Here is a 20,664-nt window from a genome sequence, read left to right on the forward strand (position 1 = left end):
GTCTTGCTCCTCTAAAGCATCTGTGTTCAGCTCACACCACAGACCTATTATATGAAACATTCTTTGCCCAAGAAATCTATTAATACAAGTGACTTTTGATAAGTTTAAATCTCAAAAAGTGGGAACAGAAATGGGCAGAAGTACAAGAAAGTAGTCTATTAGCCTAGCTTTAATACTAAGGGCATGAGTCAGTATGTCGTACAAAGGGGATGGACTGGCTAACTAAAGAGAACTTCTACTACAGTAGTATAGAACTGGTACCATTCCAAAAAGAGTTTACAATTTTTTGACAATACTCACACACACAGAAATAAGCAGAAGTGCTGCATCATAAGTCAAAAAAGATTAATTAAAGAGGCCACGCTATAAAAAAATCTTGATGAATGAGTACTATGACTGATGAATGAGTATCATTTAACAGGGAAAGCAAGGATATAGGAACAAGCAAAAGAAGGGAATGAGCATGATCAACCCCAGAGTCATCACATAGACTTGCCTAACTAAAGAACTGGGTGACTGCTGGGCAGTAGAGGCAATCTTCACACACTTGGCAGAACATTGTCCTGGAAAAGGTCCTTTATATCAAAATGAAAACAGTCAAAACCGATTTTCCCACAGAAACAATCCTATGATAAATGTTTCATTCCTGACGCTGTATTATTTTTTCACAGGAATGATTACTAAGATCTTATTTTAAAACATTAAGAATGACACAGTATATTGCATAGTATATACACTGCATAGTATTTGTGTTTGCACATGTGTGAATATATATCAAAAGTCATACACACTTGTCATATATAAACGTTTTTTAAATGTATATTAATCAATAAGGGTAATATAATAACCAATTGCATAAAATACAATACTATGTATTAATCTCCTAAATGAAGTCTTTTACCTTCTAAAGAAGAAATATCAGACATTTTTTTAAAAAAATCACTAGTAAAATTCCTAGTTTTACTGGGTAGATTTTGACAAGCATCTTTGAAGACATTTTGAGAAGCTCTATTCCACTAGATTTTTTGATCACCTGACTCACAGCCATCTTTTGCCGAAAGTGAGTGACCTATCTGTAAAAGAAAAAAATTCCTTCCTTGAGTCACTGAATCAGACAGTTAACCCCTCAGAATTCACTATCATAAAGGATATACTCTTTAAAATACATAAACCTTTACATGTTTCCATCCTTAAGAGTCCTTGAGGGAGTACTTTGTTAGTGTCAAAAGCTTCAGCCTAAAATTTGAATTTGAGCAATATTTTAAAAGCAAAGAATTGTAAACTTGCTTCTAAATCCATTTAAAGACTTTCCCTTTTCCAGTCTCAATTTGCTCATAAATATTTCAAGTTACCATAACCACTTCCCTAAAGCATCTTTGCTTCCCTTTTAAAAACTACTTCAAGTATTTAGTTATCAGGACTGAGTATAAAATAATTACACTGATTTTTTCACAACATTCCTAAATTTACATTAAATTTATGATCACTCTCTACCATAATCCTCAAAAATACATGGAGAATTACTCTTTCACAGGAGCTAAATTAGCAACCATGAGGACACAAGTTCACTACTTTATGGTTACTAATTAGTCTGCTCCCTTCTGGGCTGCACCTCCCCCCCTTTTGTGCTGCAGCATGCGTGCGTGCTAAGTCGCTTCAGTGAAGTCCGACTCTTTGCTATCCTATGGACTGTAGCCCGCCAGGCTCTTCTGTACATGGGATTCGCTTCCCTAGGGGATCTTCCTGACCTAGGGATCGAATCCATGTCTCTGGCACCTCCTGCATTAGTAGGTGGGCTCTTTACCTCTAGCTCCACCTGGGAAGCCCCGTGTGCTGCAGAGGGAGAGCCAAATGAGCACATCTCTCTTCTAACCCCACACGCGGTGACTTCATGTGCACAGCTGAAATCAACCAAGGTGGGAACTTAAAGTAGCAGACTTACAAAACTACAAATTTATTGTTTTCAGTATTCTATAGAGAAGAGCAGTAGTTTGGATAATCAAGTAAAAAACTGTCAAGCTTCATTGATACAAGACTGCTTAACTATAGGGAAAAGATTGGTCTAGTAAATATCTTAAATGTTTGAAGTCTCGCATCCTTTCTGACCATGCAGAAATGTAATAAAAGGTTTAAATATAGCTTATAATCATCCTACTCTAAGATTTTCTACCAGTAAAACAGCAGACCAGAGAAGTACTTTAATCCCAAAGTAAATTAAATCTAAAAAAATAACTCTCCAAATGGTATTCAAAATGTGGGGTGTGATAGAGAATGTGAGTGTTTTGAAGAGGAGATATGAGTGAAGGCAAACATATCAAGATTAGTAACAACCATATCAGGGAATCTCAGTATTTCAGAACTGAAAGAGATCTGAAAGAATTACCACAAACCCTTATAATTACAGGGCCAAAAACGTAAATTACTTATTCCAGATTAGTTATTGAGATAAAGGTTTTGTTAAAACAAAAACAGGATTTCTGAGTTTCAATTCAGTTTATCTGCTACACCTTGAACTACAAGAGATCTTCTGACTCATAAAAGTTATAAACAAATTGGTAGAAATGGAGAAAAATCTGGGCCGGCAGTTTTATACAGCCATAGTATGGAAATGGTACTCAGTGAACTACAACTCCACATAAGAAATCCATCCAGTTCTACATCTTTGGCACCAATGCTTCAAAGAGGTCAACAATGCAGAAGTTCTAAAGAACTTCAATCTCCAAATATAAAGAAAAAGATAGAAGAACACACATAAAGCACACTCACCTATTTTAGAGGTTGGCTATAAAGAACACAGAGCTGGAAGCCTTAAGCTACATGAAAAAAAAAAAACACCACTGGGGCTAAGTGTGGATATTAAGTATACTGTTAAGTACTAAAAATTAAATTCATGTTATTAAGTATTTTAATAAACAAGGATTTCAGTAAAATTTATCTGATAAATGAAACATTCATAGATCCAACAGTAAAATACATTAAATTCTGTGGGAAAAAATTACCAAGAAGTCATAAATGGAAACTCGGTTAACAATAATCTATTGAGTATTGACTACCTCATTATGTACAAAAACAAGTATATTTAAGCACTAATTTCAAGATAACATCCCAAGGAAGTAAGGATACAATGGCTGTCTATGCAAAACATGTCATCATGTCATATATAGCTGAAAAAAGGATTCTTTTATTTATGTGCTCATAATAATATAAAAAACAGGAAAATATACTTAGTTGAAAAAAGTCATCCTAGATATATTCTTTTTTAGTGCTGAGCACCAAATGTTCCTGTCTTGGGCTATAAGAATAGTGCATGCCTGTTTTATAAAATGTCATTTCTTTCTTTAGATTTTTCTATATCAGCTATAAATTATCCATAAATCCACAATCCAAAGACCACTGTTAATATTTTACTATTTGTTCCTCTTACTGTTTGCTATGCTCACATATTTACAATTTTTAACACACCTAGAATCATACAGTGTACAACTTCTCTGTATGAGTTTTATTCCAATATTTTTCCTATTTCTTGAAAAATACTTCTTAATATTTTAATGGATGTAAACTCTTTTTCTAAAGAGCCAAACAGCAATGGTTTCAGGCTTTGCAGGCCACATCATCTCAGTCAGGTCTGCCACTATAGCACAAAAGCAGCCATGGACAAAATGCAAACAAATTAGCAGGACTGTCCAATAAAACAATAAAACTGTATTTACAAAACCAGGAAGCAATACAGTACAGTCAGCAATAGCCTAGTTTTAACACGGGGAAAAGCTCTGAAAGATCACATTCTCTGTGCAAGATATACAAATAACTAATTAGCACAAGAAAAGATGCTTAATATCATTAGCCATCAGGGAAAGGTAAATCAAAACCATAATGAAATACCACTTCAGACCAACGAGAATGACTTTAATCAAAAGCCAGACAATAACAAGTACAGGCAAAGAGGCGGAGAAATTGGAACACTCATACGTTGTTGGGAGGAATGGGCAGCCACTTCTTAAAAGTTTGCAATTCCTCAAAAGATTAGACAGTTACCATACGATTCAGAAATTTCATTCCAAGGTATACATCTAAGAGAAATGAAAACATCAAGTCTACACAAACATGTACATGAATGCTCACAGTAGCATGCTTTATAAAAACCAAAAAATAGACACAACCTCAATGTTCACCAACTGATGAATGGATAAACAAAACATGGTGTGTCCATACAATGGAAAATTATTCAGCAACGAAAAGGAATAAGTAATAATATATGCTACAACAAGGATGAAGATTGAGGGCAGGAGGAGAAGGGGACAACAAAGGATGAAATGGTTGGATGGCATCACTGACTCAGTGGAGATGAGTTTGAGTAAACTCCATAAGTTGGTGATGGACAGGGAGGCCTGGCGTGCTGTGGTCCATGGGATCGCAAAGAGTTGGACACAACTGAGTGACTGAACTGAACTGAACAAGGATGAACCTTGAAAACATTACACTAAGTGAAAGAAGCTAGTCACAAAAGATCATATATTATATTATTTCATTCACGTAAAATGTCGATAAAGACACAGAGAGAAAAAATATATAGTTGACTACCTAGAGGGAGAAGCCTTGTGGGGGATGTGGGGAGAGACTGATTAGTGGATAGATACCAGGTTTCTCGGTGGGGCCATTAAAACATTCTTAAATTAACTGTGATAAAGGCTGCACAACTCTGAATACACTGAGAGCCAACGACTTTAAGTGGGTGAACAGTATGGTATATGAATTATAAAAATATACAATTAACCACTAACCTCTACCTCCATACACCCATTCTTGAAGTCCAGTTTGGGCCTCAATCCACATCAGGTTTTGATCAGGTACTCTGGTCCATTCTATCTCTAGATCAAATCCTTAAAATGCCACCCAAATAACCACTTTCTCTCCATTTCATGTGTTTTAATTTTGTTTCCTCTGCCCTTCCCCTTCAAAAAACAATGAAGCTAGGAAGACAAGGGAATCCGTGTGCATATATTCCCAGGAATGTAAGAAATAACAAAAACAACAAGAAAGAAGTTAACACTCACTGAATACATACTATGTGCCAGATTCCTATGGTGTTTTACATGTTCTTTTCTCTCATATAATTATTACAACAACCCTATGAGAAAATTACCTCATTTTACTGATGCTGAGATTGAGGCACAGAAAGTTAAATAACTTGCTCAAAAAATCATTTATTTATTGGTTGACAAACATTTTATGAAATATTTCATGCATATCATCTCATTTGCCCCTCACAACTCCGAGTTTGTGACAAGTATCAGTATCACTATTTTACAGATATGTTAGGAAATTTTCTAAGTATACTGTAACTTAATGGTACAGGTAGTATTACAATACAGATCTCCGAGGGCTTTCTCTCCAATGTCATGCTATCTTATTTATCACAGATTCATCCCCTAAAGCTCCAGCCTAATGCCCAGGTTCCCCAGAGAACTAAAGAGTTCCCTGGGAAGGTTTCCTTCCCCAAACTGCTACTAGAAACAGGTACTAAGGTTAGGATGACGTGTTATCATTACAATGTACTCTCTCATATCTGATGTCATTTAATCTTAACAACAACCTGATAACCTGATAAGCAGATACAGGTTATCACCAGATGCAAAGAATTTGTTTCTTACCCATCCAAGGTCATGTTGTTTAGTCACGAAGTCACATCTTGTGACTTCTTGTGACCCATGGACTATAGCTCACCAGGTTCCTCTGTCCATGGGATTTCCCAAGCAAGAGTACTAGAATGGCTTGCCTTTCCTTCTCCAGAGGATCTTCCCAACCCAGGGATCAAACTCCCATCTCCCACACTGGCAGGTGGATTCTTTACCACTGCACCACCAATGCCACAGAGCTTAATAAGAGAACTAAAGCTCAAAAGCAGAACTTCAGACTCTACATATATCCTTTCCCTCCTCTTATGACAAAACGAGCATTTTGTTTGATGCTGATATTCTGATTGTTTCCTCAAGGTGCCAAATAAATATGAATACTAGAATTTGGTGGTTCTAAATCTTTCTGGGGTTCACAGGTCCTTTTTGAAAATAAAATCTATGGAACCACTCAAAAGGAAATAAAAAAACAATGCACAGAAAATTTTGCTTATATCTTCAGGGCTTCATGGGCCCCTGGTTAAAAACTCTATACAAGATTGAAATTTGAAGGCGAGAAGAGATAACGTACGCTTCACAGTGCACAGCAGACAAGAATAAGAATTTAAGAAGTATTCAAGTAATGATTATGAGCACTTAATTTTCTTGATATTCTCATTGGAAACAGTCAAGAAGCCCCTGCGAAGACATATATTTTAGTATGGCTTTACTATAAAAAGACAGTGAAAGACAAAAATAAAGTCATTCATTGAGAAGGCACAAACATTAACTGAGCTTCACTATATGCTACAGACTTTACATCATATCGTTTTTAGCCTGAAAGCAGTCTCAAAAGTAACATTATCAGCTTTTTATGAATAAGGAAACTAAAGCTCAAGAGAGGCTGATTAATTTGCCCCAAAACTTAAGGCCAATGACCAAGCAAAGACAAAATTCAGATCAGTCCAGGATGGAAGAAACTTGGTTCTTTCTATAATCACCCAATATTTAGCTTGAAAGCATAGAATGTTAGTAGAGAAGGAAATGGCAACCCACTCCAGTGTTCTTGCCTGGAGAATCCCATGGACAGAGGGGCCTGGTGGGCTACAGTCCATGGGGTCGCAAAAGAGTTGGATATGACTGAGCAACTGAACAACAATAGAATGCTAGAGAAGGGGGAAAAAAACTATGACAGGAAGTTTAAAGAAACGGTAGTTAGAAGATCAAAGAACAAGCAAAGCACTGCAGTGATATAACAGAAAGGTGGGGGGAACTAAGATGAATAATCTAGATTACAATGTATCTGGTAGGGACTGGGGCACAGAATAGTGACTGTTAAAAACGATTCTAATTCTTACTCTGTCCCCAACTCAACAGATAATCTTGGACTAACTGCTTAATCTTTCTGGAATTTAGCTTCCTCATCTGTGAAATTATGGATGATGGGTGACATAAAAACTTAAATTTCTAAATTTTTTCACAATTTTAAAAACATTTTCACATGAACTATTTCCATTACATTCTACCAACCAGGGATTTTTGCTTCATTCACTGCTGTATCCGCAGCATCTGGCTGAGGCAAAGTAGACACAAAATATGATTTAAAAGAACATATGAATTTGCTCCAGACCAAAACTCTGTGAGGATGCAATACGGGGCAGGTATTTATTATGCTTATTTCACACATGAGAAAAACCAAAATATAAAAAATTTAGAATACTTGCTCACAGTCCCACAGCTAAATGAGAGAAGAGGATACAAACTCGCTCAAGTCTTCCAGTTACTAGCTCAAAATTCTTTCTAGGTCTAAAATTTTTTATATTTTAATATAATCTTAAGGAGTCAGACAAAAGAATAATGAACTCTTCTTATTCCCATCTTTGCAGAGAGGGGGGAGAAAAGTCATTAGAAAGGTGTTACTATAAAAAGCAGTGATCGACGGATTCAGAATAATGATAAACAATACCTAACATGCAATAATGTTACACATATGAAATAAAGGACATAAAATCCAATTTCTGATTTCTTTGATTATACGTTAGTATATTTTCTATATTCCACAGTGAGCCTGCACTCATAATTATGGTTGGCTACTTTCCAAATGTTTGCTGTTAATCATAAAAGAGAAGGAGATCCAATCTAAGTAAGGTTAAAATTCAAACTGTGAAACCTACTGCAGCCTGGCGCAGTGACCAGAGGCTGAGGAATTCATCTCCCACTCTAAACCTTAAGATCAACTGAATTATAGAAGCAAGTCTTGACAGGGCAGCATGAGCTGGAAATAACTATTCAGACAGAAAGAGAAACAAAGTAAGAGCCCTAGGGCAAAGCTCTCCTCTCTAAGACTCTCAGAAATGCAAAAGTGCATTTCAAGAACCTAAGCAGTGAAGAAGAGGGGCTGGCTAGAGAATAACACCTTCAGATTTGAGAACCTAATTGTGACACAGCAATGTAGCCTCCTGCCTTGAGGCCACAGGCTTGTAGGAAAACCACTGCATGTACTGGGTAGAAAAATCTTCTATTTAAAAAAAAAAAAGAAGAAGAAGATAGCAAACTTACCCAAAGATAAAATCCTTTCTTTCAAATGTAAATAATTTCTGCATATGAAATGGCCCCTCTAAAAATCAAATAGTTTAAATACAAGGATACAGACCAAAATATTTAGGCAGTATATAAGGGGGTGTTTGTAAAGTGAGAATTTTAGTATATCTCAGAAAAGTTTCTTAAAGGAATCTCATTAAAATACACTTCTCTTCTGAAAGTAAATAAATAAACTGAATATTCTCCACCAACTGCTCCTTTGAGTTCTCCTAAGACGACTCCATTAGGTATATGCCTAAGATAAGTGGGCAGTTACACTGAGCTCTTCCCACAGCACTCGAATAAAGCAGACTATCAGGGGTAACTTTGGAACCTCAGTGAGCCCCAATCTACATTGCCCTCAGAACCACCGCCGTGGATGGCTACAAGGTGGTGCTGATCCCACACAGGAAGAGTACATGGACCTGGAGGATGGCTTCATTGGCTGGTGAGAAGCCAACATGAGCGCAGTGGGCGTCGGGAGGTGAAGCACAACATGCAGGTGCTACAAGATGTTGGTTACGAGTCTGACATCTGCTTCACCACGTGCAGAGGCAAGCAACTGGGACTCCTGGACAACACTGGATGCCACTGATCAACTGGTGCTGCCAGTAATGCAGACTTAGCCTCAATAAGGCAGATGTTGCTGCCAAGCAGGATGAAGCCCAGGTAAAGATCTGGAGATGCTGTGATGTTCTATCATCTCCAGTAAACCCTGACTATCCCTTCAACAGCAACACCAATAAGACTGCAGGTATGCAGACCTCAATAACCATCAGCTACCCTCCTGTGAAAGTCTGAAGGACACTACTGCCAGAGTTCTGCCTCTCTGGAATGAAAAAATAGTTCCCCAAATGGAGGAAGGGGAGAGGGTAGTGAATACATCCCTTAGCGTCAGGCTTCAGGGCATGGTCAGCCCTCTGGAGGGGCTCTCTGAAGAGGCTATCGTGGAGTTGCACCTGCCTCCTGATATTCCCACTGGACAAGAACTTGCAGCCCATCAAGCCCATGCAGTTCCTGGGAAATGAAGAGCCCATGTGGGGCGTCATGGAGGCTGTGGCTGCCCAGGGCAAGGCGGATTAAGTGAAGCCAAGCAAGGACACTTTGCTTCCCCCAGGACATGCGCCCTGCCACTCCATTCCTCTGCACCTCTTCCCTGCAAGTCTGTGGGCATCTTAAGTTGTATCTCCAGATGGGGATCAGTGGCTCCCAATTTTGCTCTAGCCATTTTGTCTCTTGCTCCCACTCATTTCATACAGTCTAGTCAGAACAGCACCTATGGGGCATGGGTTCTCAGTCCAAGACAAGGAAAGACTTATTCAAGAGGGTGGAAATGCAGTAACTCTGGGATTTTTTTGCTAGTGCTTTGTTTATTACTAAAGCCCTGCTTGAGTAGGAGACTGGCAGGAACCATGCTAAGGTGTGACCAATAAGGAGGAACAAGCTAGCTTATTTGTGTTGCCAGAAGCTAGCCCCATACTATTCTGTGGCCAGGTAACTGTCAAAGAGACTAGTTATTCCAACAGAAGACAAATGTAAACTGCATGGGGTTCAAGCAAATATTTCCTCTGTCACTCCAGAGGAAATGACTCTAGAAGATTGGGATCCACCTTGTTTATGTGTTTACATTTACTTTTACCACACACACAGACATACATATATATATATATATATATATACATATATATATATATACATATATATATGTATATATATATGCACACCACACACACTGCATCCATATTTGCACATATTTATATATTTCATATATTATTTATATAAATATTAATATTAAAAATGCCAACAATAACAAAAACCTTCTGAGGTTTCTAGTGGTCGGTTGGCATCAGAATACACACCACTCCTTACACCAATCTGAGACAAGCTCCTTAACGTCTAAGGTACAGGACCTGATCCTGCCTTATGTTTTAGAATCCCTCCCCTGCCTTACTGTTTTATGACAATAAGACACCTCCTAATCATGTCCAAGAGTGTCTTTCACCACCAGATTTCTGAATCATGTTCCAACTGTCTGGCCCTGCCATCTTGGTTCAGTATTTACTTTGAGTTTAACTGTACTAAATCTTATTTCCAGAACAATATAATAAAAGAATGATATTGCAATTAAAAAAAAAAAGAGTATCTGAGTAAGAGGGGAAAAAGTATTATCAATAAGTGGGATGAAAGACTCTGAACTGTCACATGATTGGACAACTGAGTCCTGAGGAAGAAACTGACATACAGACTTAGCAAACAGGGACTGGTCGAGATAAACATTCTGCAGTTGTGAAAGAGTAAAGGTTTTTCAGGGCTCTAGTTCCATAAATGAAGAGTTATCCCACAATAACAATCTACTGCTCTACTTACCTTGGAATAACCAATTTTCTCCTTCCATTTAAAAGTTATTTTCCCTACTGATACAAACAATATTTAAATTTTTCTGCATAAATACAATGCAGTGACCTTACCTAGTAGCAAACTGAATGAGTGCATTCTGAAGAGTCTGCCTAATTTCAAGAAGAAAAGATTCATCATCACTTAGTGTATAATACCAATACTGGACATAATCCCTCAAGGAAAACTGGATAACCTAAAACAAAAATACAGGAAAAAATACAGTTTTTAAGGATTTAAAAAGTAACAGTGGCAAACTAAAACCTAAAAGGATTATTTGAAATTTTCATTTATTCTCTACCTGATAAATTGTGGTAGCAAATAACTGTCTTCATTAAAGAGCATCAATATGCTAAAAAGCATTTCAAAAAATTTTAAGTTATTTTGGTAGCCCAATTCATTCACTGCCCAATTTTTTTTTAAATTAAAGAATTATCTATGGTGAAGCCCTACCCAAATTTAGGTTAAAGATGGAGCTTGCAGAAACATTAATTTCCAATGCTAAAATACAATGAAGAGTTTTAGTTAGTTTGATGCAATGAGATGCAAAATAATATCAAGAGATCCTAATAATCATAAAAAAAATGTTTTCTTTGAGAGTATAATCAGATTCATTGCAGTCAAATGACAAAAATGACATAATTCACTTAATTCTAATACCAGTGATAGTGCCAACAGCATTGTTATCCAATAAATGGCAAATAATACAATGTAATATATAATTTTTCTGCAAATCAGATAAACTAAATAAGGGTTTATCTATGAAATAATATTTAGAATTTTAAGGTACACATTTGCAATAGTCATATAATTGAGCATCAGTGAAAATATTTTGGGAGAGAATAATTTTAATTCTTAAAATATTTTTGAATGAAGCTAGTAATATCCATTTTAAAAAGTAACAAAACTAGTAGGAAAAACCTCTGACTTATCAAACCACTAGCTTATTCATCAGCTGAAGAGCAAAAATTTTTGAAGAGCAACATTTTAACTCTTAAAACAATTAGGAACACTATCAGATGTCAGTAAAAACTTTTTTTCTCAATGTAAATTCAACCAAAAGGCTTTAATATAAAGCAAACACATATAAATAAGTTCATAAATAAGGCAGCAAGTTTACATAGAGAATCCAAGAACAGCATTATAACGAATTTCCAGCATATTACATAAACAGCAAAAATATTTCTTAGTATTTCAAGAGAAATGCACCCAGCACACAATATATGGAATTCAAATACCACATACTGAAACTCACTTGCTGGAGAGGTTCATCAATTATATTGGCACCTGTCAATCTTCTATCGATCTTTATAGTCCTGGCTTCCCGTTTCATTTCTTCTAAGCACTGAAAGGAAATCATAATGTTTTATTGCATAGTTTCTTGATTAAAAATCTCTATAGTTTATTTCTAACTAAATATTCACTGTAACATCCCTGTCATTATCTTCAAGCTAATAAATAACCTTATTTCTTGAGACTCGGGTATCAAGCAAACACTATGTCTCAAATTAACAAAACTAGATATCTCAGAAACAATAATCAGCAAACATTATTTAGAATGTGAGAAACTGAAAGTATTAGGTATATTGTTGTCATATTTCAATGAAAATTTAAAACCATAAATTAGTGTTACAGGTGAGTCATATTAATGATGATCTTTATTAAACACACCCCCATTTCCTCCTCCTCCCTCCCAGCCCAAAGGAGTATACCAGCTTCCAAATTAACATATTTTTAATTAATTTTTACTAAGGGATGGTTCTCAGCAACTAAAAAAATTAATTTCTTTTTGTCCATAGTTTTCAGAAAGATCAGTGACCTGGAAATACGGTAAAAGTAGCAGGATACTCTTTAATTAATACAAACCAGGGCTTCCCTGGTGGCTCAGTGGTAAAGAACACAACTGTCAATGCAGGAGAGACAGATTTGATCCCTGATCTGGGAGGATTCCACATGATGCGGAGTGGCTAAGCCCATGCGCCATAACTGCTAAGCCTGTGCTCTAGAGCCGGAGAGCCACAACTACTGAGCAAAAATGCTGCAACTACTGTAGCTCAAGCACTCCAGAGCACATGGGCTGTACAATAAGAGAAGCCCCATACAATGAGAAGCCCACACACAGCAACTAGAAAGTAGCCCCCATGTGCCACAACTAGAGAAAAGCCTACATAGCACAAAGAGCCAGCACAGTCATAAACAGATAAAAAAATTTTTTAAAGCACAAATGCATATTAAAAACATATGTTTCAAGTTAGCCCATGCAAACTCTAAGATTTTTTCATAAAATATACTTATAAATCATTTTAGAAAAAGCAAATCAAAATCACTATTTATTTATACCATATACCAAAAAATAGATCATAAAGATTTAACCTATCTTGATTATGATTTATTGCTGTTTAAAATCATAATTCTTAAAATATTTTGCATCATCCTCTCTATGTACCATTCAAGTGAATAGAAACTATGGATGGCTAAGAAATGATTCAAAAAGAAAAGGCAAAAACTCAAACAATCCAAATGAAAAATGGGCTATGCTAAGTCGCTTCAGTCGTGTCCGACTCTGTGCGACCCCATAGACGGCAGCTCACCAGGCTCCGCCATCCCTAGGATTCTCCAGGCAAGAATACTGGAGTGGGTTGCCATTTCTTTCTCCAGTGCATGAAAGAGAAAAGTGAAAGTGAAGTCGCTCAGTCGTATCCGACTCTGTGCAACCCCATGGACTGTAGCCTACCAGGCTCCTCCGTCCATGGGATTTTCCAGGCAAGAGTACTGGAGTGGGGTGCCATTGCCTTCTCCTTGAAAAATGGGCAGAAGACCTTAATAGACATTTCTTCAAGAAGACATACAAATGGCCAGTAGGCACATGAAAGGATGCTCAACATCACTAATTATCAAAGAAATGCAAATAAAAACTACAATGAAGTACACCCACCTTACACCGGTCAGAATGACCATTGTTACAGTCTACAAATAACAAATGCTGGAGAAGGTGTGGGGAAAGGGGAACCCTCCTACACAGTTAGTGGGAGTGTAAGTTGATGTTGCCACTATGGAAAACAGGATGGAGGTTCCTCAGAAAACTAAAAATAGAGCTACCATATGATCTGGCAATCCCATCCCTGGGCATATACCTGGACAAAACTATAATTCAAAAAGACATGCACCTCTATGTTCACAGCAGCACTATTCACAATCGCCACGACATGGAAACAAACTAAATGTCCATCAACAGCTAAATAAAAGGGGTGTGTGTGTGTGTGTGTGTGTGTGTGTGTGTGTGTGTGTGTGTGTAGTACAGAATACTTCTCAGCCATAAAAAAGAATGACATAATGCCATTTGCAGCAACATGGATGTGACTAGATATTATCATCCTAAACATCCATTAACAGCTCAACAAAAGATACGGAGGGGGGTGTGTGTGTGTGTGTAGTATTCTATACAACAGAATACTACTTAGCCATAAAAAAAGACTGACATAATGCCATTTGCAGCAACATGTATGTGATTAGAGATTATCATACTAAATGAAGTAAGTTAGAAAGAGAAAGACATATACCATATGGTATCACTTATATGTGGAATCTAATATATGGCACAAATGAACCTAACTATGAACCAGAATGATAGACACAGAGAACAGATTTGTGGTTGTCAAGAGGGAAGAGGGGAGGGAGAGGGAATGATTGGGAGTTTGGGGTTAGAAGATGCAAACTATTACACTTAGATGGATAAACAACAAGGTCCTACTGCATAGCACAGGTAACTGTATCAAATCTGGGATAAACCATAAAGGAAAAGAACATTTAAAAAAAAGAATGCATGTCTGTGTATAACTGAGTCACTTTGCTGTACAGCAGAAATTAATACAACACTGTAAGCCAACTATACTTCAATTTAAAAAGAAAAGTTTCATTACCTCAAAAAGATTTGTGAGCAAATTCAGAGAATACACATTAACAGGACTTTTAAAGGGGGGCAGAGGTAAGTTTCAGAGATTATTTTAAAGGTTACACTAAGTATTAGAAAACTGTATTTACTTATCAATATGAAAGTCTTATTAGCACATAATGGACATGTTAATAAATATAAAATTCAGTTACTGGCACCGACTCCAGACCATTTTCTTCTCTTCATACAAGAAAAATCATTACAATCCCACAAGGCAATGCGAATCTGAAGCCTACATCTAGTATGGAATTCCAATTTTATTTATATAGTACGATATTTGAAAAAAAAGAAAATTTGCAACATGAAAGATATAAAATTGAGCTGAGTTAGTAAAATTACAGAAACAGCATAGCCTAACTGGAAGCTCTACTTTTCAAGTGAGTTTAAGAAAAAGTGCTTATTTTCCCTGCTCTGGTTCCTATGCATTTACTTCATTCAAAACAGTACATTCACTGACATTTCAATAATTGACAATGACATGATGCTGTGATGCATCAAAATTCTATGTTAAGACAGCAGGAAAAGATACCAAAGTTTTATCTTTTCCTCAAATTTGCATGCTTACTTTTAACATCCAACATGCATTTTCTAAGCCTGATCTGTAGTCTCTCATAAACTTATAGCGAGCATTACTGAACTATAGGAAAATGTGCCAAGTCATATAAAGGCGATCACATTATCAACACTACACACAGCAGGACTTTAAGGTTTTACATTCCTTTACCCTTCTTACCTTAGGAATCCCAGTTGATGTTGGAGGGAGAAATGAATGTTCACACTGCTCTAGGTACTTCTCTGAGTTTGTTTTTCCAAACAGGAGAGTAACGACAAAACCCCTGAAAGAAATTTAATTACAGATACAAAACAAAATTTCACTACAATTTAACACATATTTTTCTGATTTAATAGATGGCTTATCATGTGCTAAAAAGTCAGTCTGACTTTGGCAAGGCAAGGAATTGACAGATTTTGTTAAGTTTTGAAGTTTAAAAAAACCATAAACAGTTTGTGAATTTATAAAATAATGCCTTTCCAAGTTTTCATTCAATATTATTTCATAAGAATCTCAGGCAACATTTTCAAACTTTAGGATAATAAGCCTTCATTAAGCAGGCAAGCTAATAACCAAGCGTTAAGGACAAATGAGATGTATTTCTATAGGTCTGTTAACTAATTAGAGATAACGTGCCACTAGGAATATAAACAAAGGCTATATAGGAAAAAGATGATCCAATTTATAATTCATTTGAAATAAGTCTGGAATTTAAAAAGAAACATAAATATATCCCAAAAAGCTATTTTTAAAACAATTATGGAGTCAAAGTAAGATAAATACTGGTTTAGAACTACTTTAACTATTGATTAAATGCTATCAGTATTTCCTACATTTAAAATTGACCAAATAAACTGAAGCACTACTGAGTAGACAGGAAATCCATAAAAGAAAATTAAATTTTACATTTTATAATGATTTACAGTAATCTTACAATGACTGAAAGAGTATAGGGACAAGAATAGAACAGTGAAAAATTAAACATAGTCAGCCTCAGCTACTGAAAGGAAGCTTTTCAAGGTCCTCTGCTTTTTGTGGCTATCTGCTACATCACTGCTCTTCAGCACAGGGAGGTGTGTGGAGAAACAGATACACTTAAGTCAGCTTATGTCCTCAATTCTGTTTCTTTTTTAAAAGGCTGGCCACAGAATTATAAGTAAACTTCACATATCTGGGTTGTATCAAACATTATTACTAAGAATCAAGTTGGGCTTGTATTTCAGTTTTACCTAGACACAATAAAATGCTTATATTACATTAACAATGTATTTCTAAAAACATTATCATAAAACAGACTGATAAAATGTGCACCTTTGCCCACAGTGTGACAGTAGGAAAGAAAGCTAAGAACAGTCTGATCTTAGAACCTAATTCATAGCTTCAGCTTTGAGGGTTAAGAAAAAACAGGTGCTGTAGAAAATTGCATGACCAAACATAACGGAATGCCATTAAATAACCCATATTGGTATTTAAAGTATCCTAAAATAATAATCCAAAAAGAAAAAAGAAAAAACATCAAAACTTTGAGTGGTTTTCTTTACATTACAAAATAAGTGATTAGCTTTGACTATAAGCAGAATGTATACATTATCAACACTGTATACAGGTAAATTATCAACACTGTATACAGGTAAATTGCAGAACTCAAAAACTTAAGTTTGACTAGCCAAAACCATCCGTAATAATAAAAACACCTGGTAGCTTCCATAAGAAAATGTATTAATTCTCTTCTGACTTGCATGTTAAGTAGGCAAAAGAACAAAAACATATTTTTAAAATTTACATGAGGAAACAAGACATTAAAACTAAGATGACTTTCAGTTATATTATTTTACTTATATACTTTTATTTATATTATTTTATATATTATAGTAATTATTTTACTTAATATATACAAAAGCCTGCTTTTGCTTTTCAAATTCATAAGGCATTAAACTATATAAAGCTACTTTAAAGAAAGGAACCATTCTTCATAATGAGCCAAAATAAGAAAAGATTTTTGACTCAGGAATTATGATACTCATTGACTGTAACTGAGTAACCTGGGAATGCTTAATTAACTGATCCTGAGATGACTTGAGGATGCTTGTTTGTATATAAATTGAAGTCCCCTTACTGTGGCAGCAAGTTTCAGTGAGATCAATAATTTGGAACAGAATAACAGATCAATTTACAACATAAAATGAACTTGGAATTTCAGATCCTTTCATGTGCCTTAATGGTTAATCCAGAGTTTTTAGTGGTTCTTCCACAGCCTATCTGTATCTCGCCTTATCTAAAAAATTTCACAGAACTTCAACAAAAGTATTTAAAAATTTTACAGAACACCAAAAAGAATAAAAAATTCTTAACTTTTCAAATTATACAAAAAAGTTTATATCACCATAAACTGAAATTTATTTTTGAATATAACTACCCCCTGGTACAAATCATAACTATCAATACTTTTATTTCTATAGGTATCTTAATTTTACTATTTTTAACTTTGGTAAAAATAATTAGAAAAAACAGCATTCACAAAGCATACTGCCATTTCTCATGGTCATTCTTTTTTTCTTATTGAGGTCTCACGGTCATGTTTACATTCTGAACAACTGAACATGACATAAACTATAAAATTATCATTGAGAATACTTACCCACCCACAAAGCAGAGGATATAAAATGCCAAATAAAATATCACAAAGGGTCCAAATGTTATTAGAGAAAGGACAATGCCAAGGCTTCCCCATCCCCATATGGATAGACTGGTCTGAAATAAAGCAGGAAAAAAATCTTTTTAATAAATAAGTAACTTTCCATAGGAACTAGAAAAGAACCAACAAAACCTTTTCATAGTTTTTATTTTTTCCATTTAAGCATTTCACAGTACCGTTTCAGTAATTTTAAAAATATTTACTTTTGAAAGTACATTACTGGAAATTTATCTCCAACAATATATCAAATTTATAAGTAGAAATAAATTTATAGTATATCAGCAGTGTTTTTAAAAATCCACTGGTAAAATAAATGAACAAGAAAAAGTTACATAAACTCTTGAAGGATATACTGGCATGAGAAGTGATAAAGTACTTATAATAAAACCATTTATATATTTATATATGCAATAGCATGTATAAAAGGTACAGATTTTACTTGTTTAGAATACTCTTTCTTAAAACTATAGCATGAGACTTTTTTTTTAATCTTTACTGAATTTGTTACGATATTGTTTCTGTTCTTTATTTTTGGTTTTTTGGCTGCAAAGCACGTGGGATCTTATCTCCCTGACAAGGGATCGAACCAGGCACTCCCTGCATTGGAAGGCAAAGTCTCAACCACTGGACCACCAGGGAAGTTCCAAGACTTTTTAAAAATTAAAATTTCAAGGTAAGAAATCCATCTCTCACTGAAAATTATATTTTTCTTTTGCTCAAACTGTGTGTAGAGATTTGTAAAATTATAATTGCACAACTTACAGTTATCAAAATTTACCATGAGTACAACAAAACATTTCTAAAAATTCTCCATCTTTATAAACAAATCCTATTTCGTTTAGAAATACACTGTGTTATCTATTAATAACACTCATTTTGTTGAAGGCAAACTGGATTCTAGCAATTTATTATGAGTAAATAAGTGTATTCAGTTCAACAAGTTCCTGCATCCATTTGCCTTGTACTGTGAGGTATACAAAGGATGTATTTGTCCCACTCCTGCCATCAAGGAGCACAGAGAAGAATGTCTTACAGGAATGAAACAATTAGACACTGAATCAAAAGAAAATAATAGAAAGCAATAGAAACCAAAAGAAAATAATAGAAAATATGCTAAACTGAACAAAATTAATGACCAAAAAACCATGGAACAGACAATAAGTACTATGGATTATGAGAGAAAGTTTTACTTATTTATTCATTCACCAGTCATTGATTGCTGCTTTTGTGCTCTAAGTTCAAAGTGCTGGGGATATCACAAGGAATAAGACCTTCTAACAAGGGAAGAACAACAAGCACACTCTCATGAATTTACATACCTTCATAAGTTTATATTCCAGAAGAAAAAAAGACAAAGAAATAAATATATTTAGTGAAAGAGGAGAGTGAAAAAGCTAGCTTAAAACTCAACATTCAAAAAATTAAGATTATGGCATCTGGTCCCATCACTTCATGGCAAATAGAAGGGGAAAAGGAGGAAACAGCGACAGATTTTATTTTCTTGGGCTCCAAAATCACTGCGGACAGTGACTGCAGCCATGGAATTAAAAGACACTTGCTCCCTGGAAGGAAAGCTATGACAAACCTAGACAGCGTATTAAAAAAAAGAGACATCACCTGGCTGACAAAGGTCTGTATAGTCAAAGCTATGGTTTTCCCAGTAGTGTACAAATGAGAGTTGAAACATAAAGAAGGCTGAGGGCCAAAGAATTGGTATTTTCAAATTCTGGTGCTGGAGAAGACTCTTGAGAGTCCTCTGGACTTCAAGGAGATTAAACCAGTCAATCCTAAAGGAAATTAACCCTAAATATTCATTGAAAGGACTGATGCTGAAGCTCTAATACCCTGGTCACCTGATACGAAGAGCTGACTTGCAGGAAAAGATCCCGATGCTGGGAAAGATTGAGGGCAGGAGGAAAAGGGGATGACAGAGGATGAGATGGTTGGATGGCATCGCCGACTCAATGACCATGAGTTTGAGCAAGTTGGAGTTGGTGATGGACAGGGAAGTCTGGTTAACTGCAGTCCATGGGGTTGCAAAGAGTCAGACACAACTCAGTAACTAAACAACAACAAAATTAGTATCAGATGGGGATGAAGGCTATGAAGGAAAATAAAGCAATTATGACTGGTCTAAGAAGCCTTCAATGATTAACTAACACCTGAACAGAATCTTGGGTATGACTTAAGGAGAATTTATAATAGTGAGTCTTCCTATCCTCAAATAGTACTTTTCCATCTATTCATATCTTCTTTTATATCCCTCAGTAAAGGGCTTTTTTATTTCTTCTTCTACATAAGGCCTACACAACTCTACTTCATTCATATTTTTATGATCTTTTTTCCTCATCCTGGCCACTCTTCTTTTTAACCAGACGACAATGCCTGTTGATGAAGTTTCTACTCTGCCTTCCTGATCAGCTCCTTGAATCAGCTGGGGATACTACTGCACCTACAGAAGTGGTCTTCCCTGACCTTTTTTTTTCTGTCAAAATTCATTTTTATATATAGAAAATAAAGACTTGTTCCACTTGTTATACTTGAAGTTGCTAATAAAAAAATTTTAATCACTAGTTAATAATCCTGTTTTAACCAAAACAATGAAACTGTGGCTTTAAAAAAAAGTATTCAGCACCATTTGCTTACAGGCCTTTCAGACTTTGCTCTTCAAGTTTCTGGAACTTTCCTGTCTGTAAAGTACAGGAACTTCTAAGCTACATGAGGAACCCTCTCTGGGAAACCAACGAGAAGGTTAAGCGGGCAATAAACATTCAGCCTGGTGACGTGGACTGTACAAGATCCCATCCTCTCCACTCCAGCTCAGGAGGGACCTGCCTCCAAACACTGAGGTATGAAGAATCCCACTGTTAGTAGCTGG

The 20,664-nt window shown here is 35.7% G+C and overlaps 1 protein-coding gene and 1 pseudogene across 16 annotated transcripts in view; one reads left to right on the plus strand and one right to left on the minus strand.

Annotated features, from left to right (window-relative positions):
• Window positions 1-20,664, minus strand: part of SNX13 (sorting nexin 13) — a 147,782-nt gene that overhangs the window by 78,826 nt on the left and 48,292 nt on the right. For 9 of the 16 annotated variants that reach the window (XR_014067839.1, XR_014067838.1, XR_014067840.1 and 6 more), the window contains 4 exons: window positions 17,730-17,842; window positions 15,272-15,374; window positions 11,842-11,931; window positions 10,661-10,782 (listed from right to left, as the gene is read on the minus strand). Coding sequence is in view for 11 of the 16 variants with exons in the window: in XM_081537670.1 (XP_081393796.1) it covers window positions 10,661-10,782; window positions 11,842-11,931; window positions 15,272-15,374; window positions 17,730-17,842 (428 nt within the window). In the remaining 5 variants the exon portion in view is untranslated. Of the gene's footprint in view, window positions 1-901; window positions 1,074-10,607; window positions 10,783-11,841; window positions 11,932-15,271; window positions 15,375-17,729; window positions 17,843-20,664 lie in introns of those variants that run through there. The other 7 variants (XR_014067841.1, XM_081537675.1, XM_081537673.1 and 4 more) reach the window with 3 other exon arrangements.
• LOC145523928 (phosphoglycerate mutase 1 pseudogene) lies at window positions 3,901-9,275 on the plus strand (annotated as a pseudogene).

This window comes from Giraffa tippelskirchi, chromosome 10 (assembly GCF_054371585.1).
Source record: "Giraffa tippelskirchi isolate mGirTip1 chromosome 10, T2T-mGirTip1v1.2.pri, whole genome shotgun sequence".
NCBI classification, from domain to species: Eukaryota; Metazoa; Chordata; class Mammalia; order Artiodactyla; family Giraffidae; genus Giraffa; species Giraffa tippelskirchi.